This window comes from Sinocyclocheilus anshuiensis, unplaced genomic scaffold (assembly GCF_001515605.1).
Source record: "Sinocyclocheilus anshuiensis isolate Anshui unplaced genomic scaffold, SAMN03320099.WGS_v1.1 scaffold345, whole genome shotgun sequence".
Lineage (NCBI taxonomy): Eukaryota > Metazoa > Chordata > Actinopteri > Cypriniformes > Cyprinidae > Sinocyclocheilus > Sinocyclocheilus anshuiensis.
Window position 1 is genome coordinate 93,227 of NW_015536466.1, and position 14,036 is coordinate 107,262.

The window sequence follows — 14,036 nt, forward strand, 5'->3', positions numbered from 1 at the left end:
TTTTATTAGCCATTTGGTGATTTTCTCTCACAAATCTCACACCACGCTATGAACTGAACTGCTTCCGCATCAATGACAGATAGCTCACTTGCTCTGCTCTTTCCTCAAACACTTGGAATAGGAACATGACGTCATTTTGGTCTAGAATCGAAGTACTACATGTCTGCCATCTAGTGGTAGGGAATACAAATGAGATATTACACCACATTAGGAACTACAGTCTATTTGATTAAGTATGATGTCTTGTCGCAATTTTGCGACTTTGGTGCTTAGAGGGTTAAACATACTATGATTTGGGACATACTAATTCTATTTTCAAATGCTATTTAGGACGGATAGTATGCAAATTGGGACGCAGCAAGGGACTTGTTTCCTACCTTACTGAATCAGCATTTTAAACACAGTATTGGTTCAGTGAATAATTCAATGACTTAGAACGGTAGAGCGGCTATGCCGCCTCACAGTCACCCAGTCGCCCTGCTGCAGAACCGGAACCGAACAATGTACAGGACTCCCTGAGCTAGTCGCATCCAAAGCCGTATCTAGAGCCCTCACATTCTTACTGTCCTCAATTAAAGTTTGGATGCATGTCTCTAATTCTGAAATATTCGGAGCGAGAGAGAGAGAGAGAAGAAAAAAGAAAACAGCAATAGGCGTGAATGGAAATGCTAATGACAAGCTAGCCGGCTAACGAATGCTAACGCGCTGCAGGTGCGCTGCACTCGCGGTTTTAGAATAAAAGTGAACGATCAAATTAATCAGATTAGATTGAAAGATAATATCAGAAATATGGTGGGAATTAAGTTATATTTTATCACTTTAAACAACAGAGAGTGATAGCATAGATAGAGATTCTACAGAAAAGCGAGGCTACATGGAGCTACAATCACAAACCAGCAGCATGGCAGACAGGAAGCAGGAATAACACTGTCTAACAGCGACACCAGTTATTTATGACAAAGAACTGCACAGATGCAGGTATTATAACAATCTATCGATAAACACACACCTTGTCCTCTGTTTCTTGCTTTGCGTCGCCGTGGTCTGCGGATTGAAGAACGCGCTGAAAGATGGGTAGGAGCCGAAGTCTGCCGTCGTTTTCATATGAAATTAAAAGGCGACTGAGGCGATCACAAATTTGTGTACAGTTTATGGAGCTAATCGCAAACTTTTTAGGGGGGCTGAGTAGAAATTTTGGGGGGGGGTCTAAAGCCCATGCTGGCAAACCGGAAGCGCTAGCATTAGCCGTTATGCTTTTTTGGCTAAAGATTTCAGGCTTGCCTTCTAGTGGCTTTGGTATTACGGTATATATCGTTACCGCGAAATAAACTTTCTATTGTTAGAGATTTTGCTATATCGAGTATTCTGCGATTTGCAAATATATCTGCGTAACACAGTACTGCTTAAACATTATACACCTTTTGAGTGATAAGGAAACATGCATGAATGAGAAAATAAAGAGTGTGTCACGCTTGGTGGAGTTATTAAGTGCAATAAGCAGTGAAAAAGAACTCAATGCTGTGCTCGCGCTGACTGACACACTGCCGAAGCGCGCACACTGAAAGCCCCTCTCAGACAGCATGAGATCGCGAAAACAGATCTCTTTCGTGTTTTATTGTACTTGAATGGTCAAATACGCACACAGTTATGTCATAATACCCGTCGTGTGGAGTATTCAAGTAAACACAGTCGGTTATATTTGATTGCACAGATACTATTTAAATGGAACTGAGCTGGATGATGACATCACTGAATTCAATGATGAACTGCCTTTAACTGAAAATTTAGTGTTTACTATTGTCACTTTGCATTATTGACACTATTTTCCTATTTAATACTTTAAAGTTGCTTTGACACAATGGGTATTGTTAAAAGCGCTACATAAATAAAGGTGACTTGACTTGACTTTATGTTAAATAAATGTAAACCACATGTGTTTCTGTATATTGGATCAGTGCAGTCAGTCTTAAAGGGACAGCAGCCTTATTTACCTGCTGCTGTCTGTCATTATTAATATTAATCATGTTTGATTGATACAGTGAAGACAGTGCAGTGTTTTATTTATACACTTTATTCAATTTCTGTAATATTTCTTACTACATGTTAAATAAACCTAGCCTACTGTAGCTGAATAAATTAAAAGTTTATTTCATATTTATTTGTTCTGTTGTGCTTGTAATTTGTAATTAATTTTCTTAATTTTAATAACAAAAATAAAATAAAAGGTACATAAAATCGAGGTACATGTTGTTATCGTGAAAAATAAAAATGTTCGTACCGTGAAATAAGATTTTGGTCATATCGCCCACCTCTAGTCCAAAAGAAGTCCAAAAAAGCGCATCCATCCATAATAGAAAGTGTCCCACACAACTCCAGGGATGAATAAAGGCCTCCTGTAGCAAATCAATAAGTTTTTGTAAGAAACATAATCCTATTTAAAACTTTATCAACCAAATCTTCAGCTTCCGCTAACGGTCGTACGCGCGTTCATTCCGTCGGATGATGTAGGACGTAGCGTAAGCTCCCGGTGAGAAGTGACGAATGCAGAAGCGCAGCGGAGAGAGCAAAACAAAACACTGGTCACGAATTAGAAGTGCAAAATGAGGATTTGTAAAGAAAAATGTCGGAGGATTTCAATATAAGCCAAGAGGAGAATGGTTTTCCTTTGCTAAAATAAGGAAACTTTGCTTCCTTTGCTCCTGTAAACAAAGAAGGTTCTTGCGAGACTACCATATTCTAAATGTTTCTCAACGGCTCTGAGCCACACAATTACATCATAAAGTGGCACATTCCAAAACGATTCATTTTCTGAGCTTGGTTTCAATAAAAGCTGTTTTAAACTAACAAGAAAGATTTGAGTTTTGAAACTAACAGGATATTTTATAGTACATTGACCAGTTATGTCAAAAGATCAAAGGAAATTGAATTTCTCAGTTCATGAGAAAATGTAGCTTTTTTATATATTCATGTATAAAAAGTGATTAGAAATTGAGGCAAATTATTTTTAAAATACCATAAATTCCCCCAAAACGGCACAAATGTATAGTAAGAATATTAATAAAGTGAGTGATTTTACATGTTTAAAAATGAATGATTATATTACAAAATCACATTTGAATGTCTGGGGTCTCTTGAGACCCCGGACATCCTCAGTGTACATCATAAATCATAAATGAACAAAGCACAAGGGTTAACAGGCACAATGTCTGTTGGTGTTATAGATTTTATTCCTGATTTGAAATTCATGACTAAAATGTAATTATGACAAAGAGTTATGTAGATTTCAACCTTTCCACACTGAAGTAGATCAGATCTGTACTGGATCATTACAAACATGGCCAACAAGTAAACTGACTTGCTTTAAGCACATTGATATGTGTAGAAACTTTATTAGACATAGAAACTTGACCCCCAAACCTTCCATATGTACATAAAAGTTGCCCTATACAACAATAGTGTATTAAGGAATTTTTGCTACCATTAAAGCAACTCAAGCTTCAAGTACCGGCGTCATGAGTCCAAAGTCAATGCTTGATTGCAAAATAGATTAACATGGACTACAGACCACTGATAGGTCCATGTTGAATAAAATAGAAATAAAATAAAGTTAATATTGACTTCTAATCTTTTAGTCACATACACATCTGCATGATCTAAGAGACTATTAAAAAAAAAGGTGTAAATATTAGAGTTATAAACTGTAGGCCTATACACTACCGCTCAAAAGTTTGGAATAATTCCGATGTTTTGAATGTTTTTGAAAGAAGTCTTATATGCTCACAAAGACTGCATTTATTTGATCAAAAATACAGTAAAAACAGTAATATTATGAAATGTTAAATAACTGTTTTCTACTTGAATGTATTTCATAATGTAATTTATTCCTGTGATCAAAGCTGAATTTTCAGCATCATTACTCCAGTCTTCAGTGTCACGTGATCTTCAGAAATCATCCCAATATGCTGATCTGCTGCTCAAGAAACATTTCTTATTATCAATGCTGAAAATGTTTAATAGTTTTGTCGCAACTGTGATATACTACTATTCAAAAGTAGGGTACATAAGAAATAAATTATTACTTTAATTAAGCAAGGATGCATTAAATTGATCAAAAGTGACACTAAAGCATTTATAAAGTTATAAATGCAGTTTTTTTTATTTCTATCCATCAAAGAATCCTGAAAAAATGTATCACAGTTTCAAACTATTAAGTAGCCAAAACTCTTTTCAACATTCATAATAAGAACCATTATTAATAACTACGATTGTTAAGTTATCTGTAACATGGAGGATGAACTCAGAGATGAGGGAGGCAAGACAAACAAAACATCAATGTCATGGTGAATTCTGCTAATAGTTAGAGTGTCATGACATTCTTCATATCTCTCTTTTATATTTGTTTTTGATGTCATTAACATTGGCAAGCATCTCACTAAACTGTTTGCTTATTTCCCCCTGCAGTGTATATTATAAAGGTCTGGACAAGAGAGGAGGACTTTTACTTAGTTGAAGATTTAGGGTTCGTGTCCATGTGCAGCATGAGAGAGCTGGTAATATTAGCAGCTTTGGTCTCGGCTCTACACGCGGCCAGCCTCCCGACAGACACTGATGTGGTATACAAGTGCCAAGAAGATCAGGACAACATTGCTATATTAGCAGCCGAGCGGTTCATTAATGACCATCACCACCATGGATACAAATTCAAATTTGTCTCACTGGACAGTCGCAGAGCAGATGAGAAGGTGAGGTTTTGCATCAAAGGTATTAGTATGTAGCATTTACAGGTACAAAACATACATTTTTGTACGTTTTGATTGATGCTGAAACATACAATTTGGACTTAATGAAACATTTAAAATGTAAACATTTTACCTATTCACAGCTAAAATAGCTAAAATTATTTACAAATCTTTTATATCATAAAGATATTTGTATAAATGCACTTTTATCATTTTATCATTTCCTAAACAACCATTTCCTAAAGAACCATTTTATAGCCAATATAAAAAGATATATGATCCTCTCGCCTACATATACTATGCACTAAAAGTATGTATTCTTTTTGTAAAGAAAAAGTACATACTTTTGTGTATGTAGCAGATAAGCAGACAAGCTTTGGGACATACTAGTTCGTCATAACTGCGTCTTTAACGGACTGCCCTGTTGCTTAGTCTGTCACCATTTAAACCAGAGGTCTAGTTTGTTCAGGTGTGTTTAATTAGGGTTGGAGCTAAACTCTACAGGACACCGGCCATCCAGGACAGAGTTAGGAGACCCCTGGTTTTGAACTGTCCTGTCAAACTTGTCTTTATAAAAGTTCACAATGTTGTTGCAGATGAAATATAACGCGGATAACATTAAATATTTTTTCATCAGGTTAGATATGGATTATTTATCACTCAAACCCCTTTCTCTACCTGTCCATCGGTCTTGCATATCCACCATGTTTGTAGTTTTTTTTTTTTTTTACACTTTTTATTCGTGTTCTAATCGAATCCTCGTCCAACATGCAATGGGTTCTGGGCAATATTTGCCATTAGAGTGTGCACAGATCTGCACTTTGAATTTCTGCCGGAAGTAGTAAACCTTCCGGGTACCTTTGGAATACTCATTTCAACATACTATGATTTGGGACACACTGATACTAATTTCTAATACTATATAGGATGGATAGTTTGCGAATTGGAGACAGCAAAACACGTCACCCAAATCACGGCATGTCGCAATCTGTGACGAAGCAGGCAAGAACCAATGAGCATTTGATTTCACTATTGTAAAGCTTCTGAAAGCAGTAACTTTTGAATTTGTAACAAGTGTGTCAGAGTGGGTTTTTTAGCTTAAGGCCAAAGTATAAAAAGCCAACTTTTTGAGCAATGTTGCGGGTCAGCTGGCAACCAGGTGAGACACAGGGCCCACAACCGATCTAAATTATCCAGATAGAAATTTGTTGGCCATTCTCAGTGGGAAAGTACCCAAGCAACATCACTTGGCAACATTGCTCAAAAAGTTGCCCCACCTTGCAACAACAACACATGGCTGCATTGACAAGCGCTTGTGTGAGAGGGTTATGAGATAGCAGCAGTATAGCATAGTTTAAAATAGATAGACAGAAAATTAGATGAACGTGTAAAACCGAAGTATACTTTGGCCTCTACAGTCGCTGCTGAGGAGGAATGTCACAGATGCTACACCATCGTCCACACCAGACCCGTCAGCTCCACCTACTCATTCAGCATCACCCGAATTCTAATTAATCGCACCTGCATCAGCTCATCAACTCCACGCATAATAACAGTCACACCTCCCTTCTCTGTTGTCCAGTCTCGTTGATCCATACCGCTCAATCTCATTGACTCCTTACCTGTGGTTCGTCCTAAGTTCTCCTCAACGTCATCGATCCTGATCATTCCCTCATTGTCTGTCCTGAACATCCGTTTGCCAGTTCGTCAGCATCTGACAAAGACTATTATTCAAGAAGTTCTACAATATAATCAGCTTCCTAACTTCTCACCTGAATGCTCTCCTGAACTCTGCAATCTGCATTAACAAACCTTTATGAATCATAGTACCTGTGTTGTCTCCTTCTGTCCGCTGACAGAAGACCAGACCAAAAAGGATACATGCAGTGTGATACAGCCTACCGCAGGGGTCTGAACGCAGAAATTTGTCATCATATGTCCATCTACGACAATGTGACTGGTCTGGAGACCTTCAATCTCAAATCGATTTGTATCTCTCAACATCTTTCTGCATGCACATTGGACCAACCCGCTGCTCAATCTCCTGCCACTCCATCTGTCACACTTCCAACACCAGAACCTATGCAAGTTGATTATTTCCATCTTTCCCATGCGGAGTGTCAATGTCGCATCCAAAATCATCTGTGCCTATATTGTGGGTCTGACGGACATTTGATAGCCAACTGTCCCATCTGTCCACTATGCCCAGTGGTGAGCACTATTCAACTACCTCCCCTGGTTGCATCTTTGACTCATACTACTATATCACTACCTCCAAATGCTCAGTTTCTGCGCAAGCCGTCATAGATACTGGATCAGCTGGGAATTTCATCTCCCGAGAACAACTCCACAAACTATCACTCTGAAAAAAAACCCATAAAATGTGTTCAGTAAGCAGTTGGCAACGGAATTACCACCATCAGAAACATTATGAACAGCAGCTACGCTAATTATTTTCCATTTGCCTTTCTGTTCCTACCCCCCAGGTGAAAAAGAAATATATTTAAATTGGGCTTTTTCAGACATACTTACTATATTTAAATTATACTATACTAAGTGCATATTAAATGTTATTTTTAAACAACTTTAAGTATATTACGTGTATTTCAAGATACGTTTAAGTTGGATTTTAATCTATTTGTAATATATTTTGTAGCGAATCAGCTCATTCATGGGGAAATATGAATAATTAATCATAACTAGTTATAATTAATTATAAATATTTAGATCCGCGGATGCCCATTTAAAGGTAACTAGAGATTACGCCAGCTGGATCCAGCCTCATAGAAAGACTTCAGATGATCCAACACCTTTGAAGAGATGATGCTGGCCTCTGCAAGGACCCCAGACGACTGAGTGAACTTGAATCAATATGCACAACTGCTAAATTCTTTATTTTGATCACACTTGTAATAATCGCTTTAATGAGCTTCTGCCTGAAATTAATTAATGTTAGCTAACGGTATGATCCTATTATCTTGAACTGTTCATTTGTGAAATGAACATTACTTGGAGACATTAACTTCTTATAAAAGATCATTCTAAATTGTAATGTAGACAAATTAATTTTCTGTAAAGCTGCTTTGAAACAATGTGTATTGTGAAAAGCAATATACAAATAAATTTGAATTTAATTGAAATTGAATCGGCCATGGGACTGTGCGATTGACCTGCTGCCTCTGGCGGCACTACCTAAATTAAAACTTTGTCCCTTGTCCATTCTGGAACAGAAGGCCATGCATAAAAGTGGCACTCAAACCAGAAATATATTCGTCCATCAATTCCCCTGCCGTTTTGAGCTTCTTTTTCGTGAGCAAGAAGGATGGAGGCTTGAGGCCGTGTATTGATTACTGTGGTTTGAACGCCCAAACCGTCAAATTCTGTTATCCACTTCTTCTGGTACCATCTTCCCTAGAATTGTTGCGGGGAGCTCACATCTTCACCAAGCTGGACCTGCGTTGCGCATACAACCTCATTCTAATATGTGAGGGTGATGAGTGGAAGACTGCCTACATAACACTGGCAGGACATTATGAGTACCTCGTTATGCCATATGGTTGTCCAACTCACCCTCCGTATTCCAAGCCCTCATGAACGAGGTGTTCTGGGAGTTTCTCCATCACTTCATTCTCATCTACATCGACGACATACTCATCTAGTCACGGAACCTGGCCGGACATCGTCTCCACGTATTGCAGGTCCTCCAGAAACTGAGAGAATACCACCTCTATCTCAAGCTGGAAAAATTTGAGTTTTGCTCTGCTCCAACCCAGGTCCATCCTGATCGAGAAATACCCTTCATCGTGGAAGAGGATGCCTCTACGTCCAGGGTTGGATCTGTACTATCCCAGCAGCAGGGTGATCCACCAATCCTCAATCCATGTGACACCTTCTCCAGGAAACTGTTGAAATTACGACATCGGACATCGTGAGCTGTTGGCAATCAAACAATCAAAATTTCTATTCTATAATTTATTTCTAGAGCACATTTAAAAACAACAGTAGTTGACCAAAGTGCTGTACATAAAGGGCCATAAAACAAACAACAATAATAAGGTTGCTTATTGTGAGAGCCAAACATCAGTTCGGGGTAATCACAGATCATCGCAACTTAGAATATCTCTGTGATGCCAAAAGGTTGAATCCCCACCAAGCACCCCACCAAGCATTGTTCTTTACTTGATTCGATCTGTCTGCACCAGAACCCATACTCCCTCCAGCTATCGTTGTGAGTCCCATCCAATTGTCCCTGGATGACCAGACTGCCGAAGTCACTCGCTCTGAACCTTCTCCGCCGGGAGGTCCTGAGGGACGGGTTTATGTACCATCTTCACTCTTAAGAAAAATGGTTCTAAACAGTACCAGAAAATAATTCTTCAGCTTGTAACAATAGCAGAACCCTTTTTGGTGCTAAATAGAAACCTTTTTATAAGGTTCCATAAAGAAACATGGTTTGACAGTGCTATTTAGAACCTTAATGGTCTTATAAATAACCATTTCAATGATAGTTTATTTTCATTAATATTAGTATAATAGTATATTTATATCATTAATATTAGTTTTATTAATATTATTTGAATATATTGTTTATTACTATTGTTTTGTTACCCCTCTATCTGCCTGGTCTTATAATATCTTATAGCATCTATTAAGGTTTTCATAAAAACAACAACAACAGCATGCTGTGTCAATTAGACACTTTTATTTCATTTAATGACATGTGAAATTGTAGCAAAAATGACAGTGATCTAACAACCGTTATTAGCAGAATACAATAAATGACAATTGACACTGAACATAAATATTTAAAGAAGTCAAATAAAAATAGAAACAGAAAATAGTGTAATGAAGACCAAGTTCCAGTGAAATACTGTATTTTCACAATCCCCTATGATGCCTGTAAGTCCATCATTATGTGTATTTTGGTGTGATTGAGTGGCAGTTTCTCAGATGACGAGGTTGTAGGATGTGACAGCATCTGAAATGCACAGTTGAGTTTAGAGTTACAATGTGCCTCCTTACATTTGTTTATGTAAAAACAATTGTTTATGAAGGCCAAAATTAGTATGTGAGCACTTCACAATAATATGTTTATGCATTAACCCAAGTAATAAATAAATAATAATAATAAAAAAATAAATAAATCTAACAATATAGACCATAAATTCAATATATTTGTTACTTACTTTGTGGCGATGGGGAAATAAATATCCTTAACTGATCAGAGCTGGTCGCACTTACATGTTCTCTTAAACTAAAAAGAGAAAAATACATGATTGGTAGGAAACCAGTTACAGTTTAGATGGTACATAAACCCGAGGGATGGGTTTATGTACCATGCCCTTCACCTGTCTCTTGTGGACACATTTCATACATCTCCGGGCTCTGGACACCCAGGCAGCCAGCGAACCCTCTTGCCTGAAATGACCCAGGATATCTCCCGATATGTTTGACCCTATTCAGTCTGTGCCATATCACAAATCTTCCCACAGGGAAACTGGTTCCACTACCCACTCCCAATCGGCCATGGGCCCATATTGGGATTGACTTCACCACAGATCTTCCTCCATCGGAATCCTACACCTGCATCCTAGTCGTTGTGGACAGATCCTCTAAAGCCTGCAAACTGATTCCCTTGAAGGGGTTACCCACTGCACTAGAAACTGCTGAATCACTGTTCCATCATGTCTTCCACCATTTTGGACTACCAGAGGATATCGTTTCAGACTGTGGGCCCAGTTCATATCACGAGTCTGGTGTTCTTTCTTCCAATTATTGGGTATTACCATCTCATCCGGTTATGATCCACAAATTAACGGCCAGACTGAATGAAAGATCCAGGAGATCGGGAGATACCTGCGGTCTTACTGCCATCAGCACCAACACGACTGGGGTCATTTTCTACCCTGGGCAGAGTATGCACCAAACTCACTCTGTCAATCTACCACCAGAATAACCCCCTTCCAGTGCATACTCTGTCACCAACCTCCCCTGTTTCCCTGGTCAGGGGAACCATCAGAGGTCCCGGCTGTTAACTACTGGTTTTGAGAGAGCAAGAGGGTCTGGGACTCAGCTCATATCCATCTTCAGCGGGAACTACGAAGATGCAAGAGCCAGGCCGATGCATGATGATCTGCCACTCCCCGTTACCATCCAGGACAAAAGGTCTGGCTCTCAACCCAGGACATCCGTCTTCGTCTGCCCTGCCTTAAGCTGAGTCCCTGCTACATAGGTCCATTTATCATCGAGAGGCAGATTAACAAAGTCACCTATCATCTTGCACTATCTGCTGAGTATCGCATTTCACCCACATTTCATGTTTCACTGCTCAAACCCTTCACTGAACCTCTGATTCCTTCTCCAACAGGGTCTGGTGTAGATGAAGTACCTACTCCTCCAGCAGAGATCATAGAAGAGGAGAACATCTACCGTGTGGAAACCATATCCAGGCGACGGGGCAGCCTTCTGGAGTACTTGGAGGAATGGGAAGGATACGGTCCTGAGGAGAGATCGTGGGTGAGCCGGGATGACATCCTAGATCCTTCCATACTAACGAACTTCCACACTAACTTCCACACACCTATCCGAACCCATTCTTGCTCACAGAGGTCGAGGCCGTCCCTGTCGTCGTCGTCCTGTGTGGTCTTCAGGAGCCGTCCGTGGAGGGGGGGGGGTTACTGTCACAGATGCTACACCATCATCCACACCAGACCCTTCAGCTCCACCTACTCGTTCAGCATCACCCAAATTCTAATTAACCGCACATGCATCAGCTCATCAACTGTACGCATAATAACAGTTACACTTCCCTTCTCTGTTGTCCAGTCTCGTTGATTCATACCGCTCTACTTACCTGGCTCCTTACCTGTGGATCGTCCTAAGTTCTCCTCAACGTCATCGATCCTGATAATTCCCTCATTGTCTGTCCTGATCACCCGTTTGCCAGTTCGTCAGTATCTGCCAAAGACGAAGAATATTATTCAAGATAAGTTCAACAAAATCAGCAGCTTCCCAACTTCTCACCTGATTGCTCTTCTGAACTCTGCTATATGCATTAACAAACCTCTATGAATCATAGTACCTGTGTTGTCTCCTTCTATCCGCTGACAAGGAAGGAGATGAAGATCACTGAATAAAGGCTTTAATTTGGGTTTGTTCCTTGCAGTCTTATGGATTCTAAAGGTTTAAATTACAGCTAATGAATAAAAGTGATTCCTTCTGTGATTTTATGTTGCGTTTTTGGTGTATTTTATGGTTTTAAAGTCACAGCATGACAGAAAAAACGCCTTTTGTGTCCCACGTTAAAAAAATTACATGATAAGTAATGGTTAAACGATTACAGAAAGGTTATTCATTTTAAGGTATTAAGTTGATGATACATGGGACAACGTTTTGAGCAATGTTGCCGAGCGATGTTGCTTGGACACTTTCCCATTAAGAATGGGCAACAAATTTCTATCTGGATACTTCAGATCAGTTGTGGGCCCTGTGTCTCACCTGGTTGCCTGTTGACATTGCCCAGCAAAATTTGTTTATTGTTCATCCTTGATTAGTCTCCCCAGGTGAGTCTTATTAACTTGCTAAGCTTGTTAGCAGGCAGTGTATAAATAGTTTATGTTGGTAACACTTTATTTTAAGCACCAATTATCAATATTACCTAGTTGCTTATTAGCATGCATATTACTATCATATTAGCTGTTTATTAGTGTTTATAACACACATATTAATGCTTTATTGTACATGACCATATTTTAGATCCCTTATCCACCCCATACCTAAACTTAACAACTACCTTACTAACCAATAAGCAGCAAATTAGGAGTTTGTTCAGTCTTAATGGTGAATATGTGTTAATAGTGTCTAGTTAATAGTGAATATGTGTTCCATATTCTAAAGTCTTACCTCATTGTGTTTTAATTTAAAAATAGTCTCAATTAAATTTTGATACCTCCATGACCAATTTAAACAATAAGTCTGAGGATATCTATTTACAAGAAAAAAAACCTGTATTCTCCCAACAGATTATTTGAACAGGAATTTCCCTCTTGTCTCCTGAGTTATGTTCTGTTTTGGCCATGCTTCATGGTGTTTTGGTTCTGTCTTCTTTGTTTGCCTGTATGACCTATTTTCTCAGTTAGTTTAATCGTTTTTTAAATGGAAGAATATTCCATTTACATGTTATTTTATATTTCTTAAATTGTTCTGTACTTGTCAGTTATGAACCTTCTCTTTCAATTTTTTTTATAATTTTCAAGTAATTCTGTGTTTAAAAACATATGCCATCTTGTGTCTGTTTTGTGATTCTGTGTGATTTTTATTTTTACCTCAGTAGCAAGCCAGGTCCCAGCATCCTTCATGGCTTTATGGGCTGGTGCTGATGGTCAGATACAATGTCCTCACACAGAGAAGGAATGGAGGCCTTGGTCCAATCAATCAATCAATCAATCAGTCAGTCAGTCAGTCAGTCAGTCAGTCAGTCAGTCAGTCAGTCAGTCAGTCAGTCAGTCAGTCAGTCAGTCAGTCAGTCAGTCAGTCAGTCAGTCAGTCAGTCAGTCAGTCAGTCAGTCAGTCAGTCAGTCAGTCAGTCAGTCAGTCAGTCAGTCAGTCAGTCAGTCAGTCAGTCAGTCAGTCAGTCAGTCAGTCAGTCAGTCAGTCAGTCAGTCAGTCAGTCAGTCAGTCAGTCAATGTTTCATTTACATTGATGGAAAGGAACAATTAGGCTAATCAAGCATCCGCACAAAGCCCTCGGTCTCTCTGATAGTTGGGGGATCAAAGATCCCAGAGTCTATGATGATCTGAAAATATGCCGGCAAATCAATGCCAAAAAGAACCGAGTGCACCAGTTATTTTTATGCGCACGGTAAATTGCTTCCGCGAGAGGAAACGGGAGCCTTTTTGAACACTCACGCGCTCATCACATCAACTGTGTGCAATACAAGCCCTCGCTAGCGAGGATTTGTCTCATCGCACGCGCGTGATCATCCCCCTCATTCTCACGCTCTGTATTTTTTCACCTGCTTGCTTTTGCTCGCGCGAACACTTTTATTTTTGTCAGTCGTGGACAAACTTGCTCTTTTAATTGTAATCTCAACGCCATTGGTTACTTCACCTTTTTTGGAAGTCAGCTGTGATTGGATGCCTGTGGATCCATAATTCACATGTGACCTGAGACATGGCTTTATCAATGGACCAGATACATGTAAATTGACATTTATTATTATTTTTTTATATAAATATAGCATGGTTGTTTTAATGAAAATTAATTGCATACTTTGTCAATAGAATAGATCTTTAGCA

At 39.0% G+C, this 14,036-nt stretch overlaps 1 protein-coding gene across 10 annotated transcripts in view; it reads left to right on the top strand.

Annotated features, from left to right (window-relative positions):
* Nucleotides 1-4,473: 4,473 nt before the first annotated feature.
* LOC107689379 (ribosome-binding protein 1-like) overlaps nucleotides 4,474-14,036 on the top strand; it is a 41,377-nt gene continuing 31,814 nt past the window's right edge. For 7 of the 10 annotated variants that reach the window (XM_016487375.1, XM_016487518.1, XM_016487452.1 and 4 more), the window contains exon 1: nucleotides 4,474-4,742. In XM_016487375.1, coding sequence (XP_016342861.1) covers nucleotides 4,530-4,742 — 213 coding nt within the window. In that variant the 5' untranslated portion in view covers nucleotides 4,474-4,529. The remainder of the gene's footprint in view (nucleotides 4,743-14,036) is intronic. The other 3 variants (XM_016487906.1, XM_016488050.1, XM_016487981.1) reach the window with 1 other exon arrangement.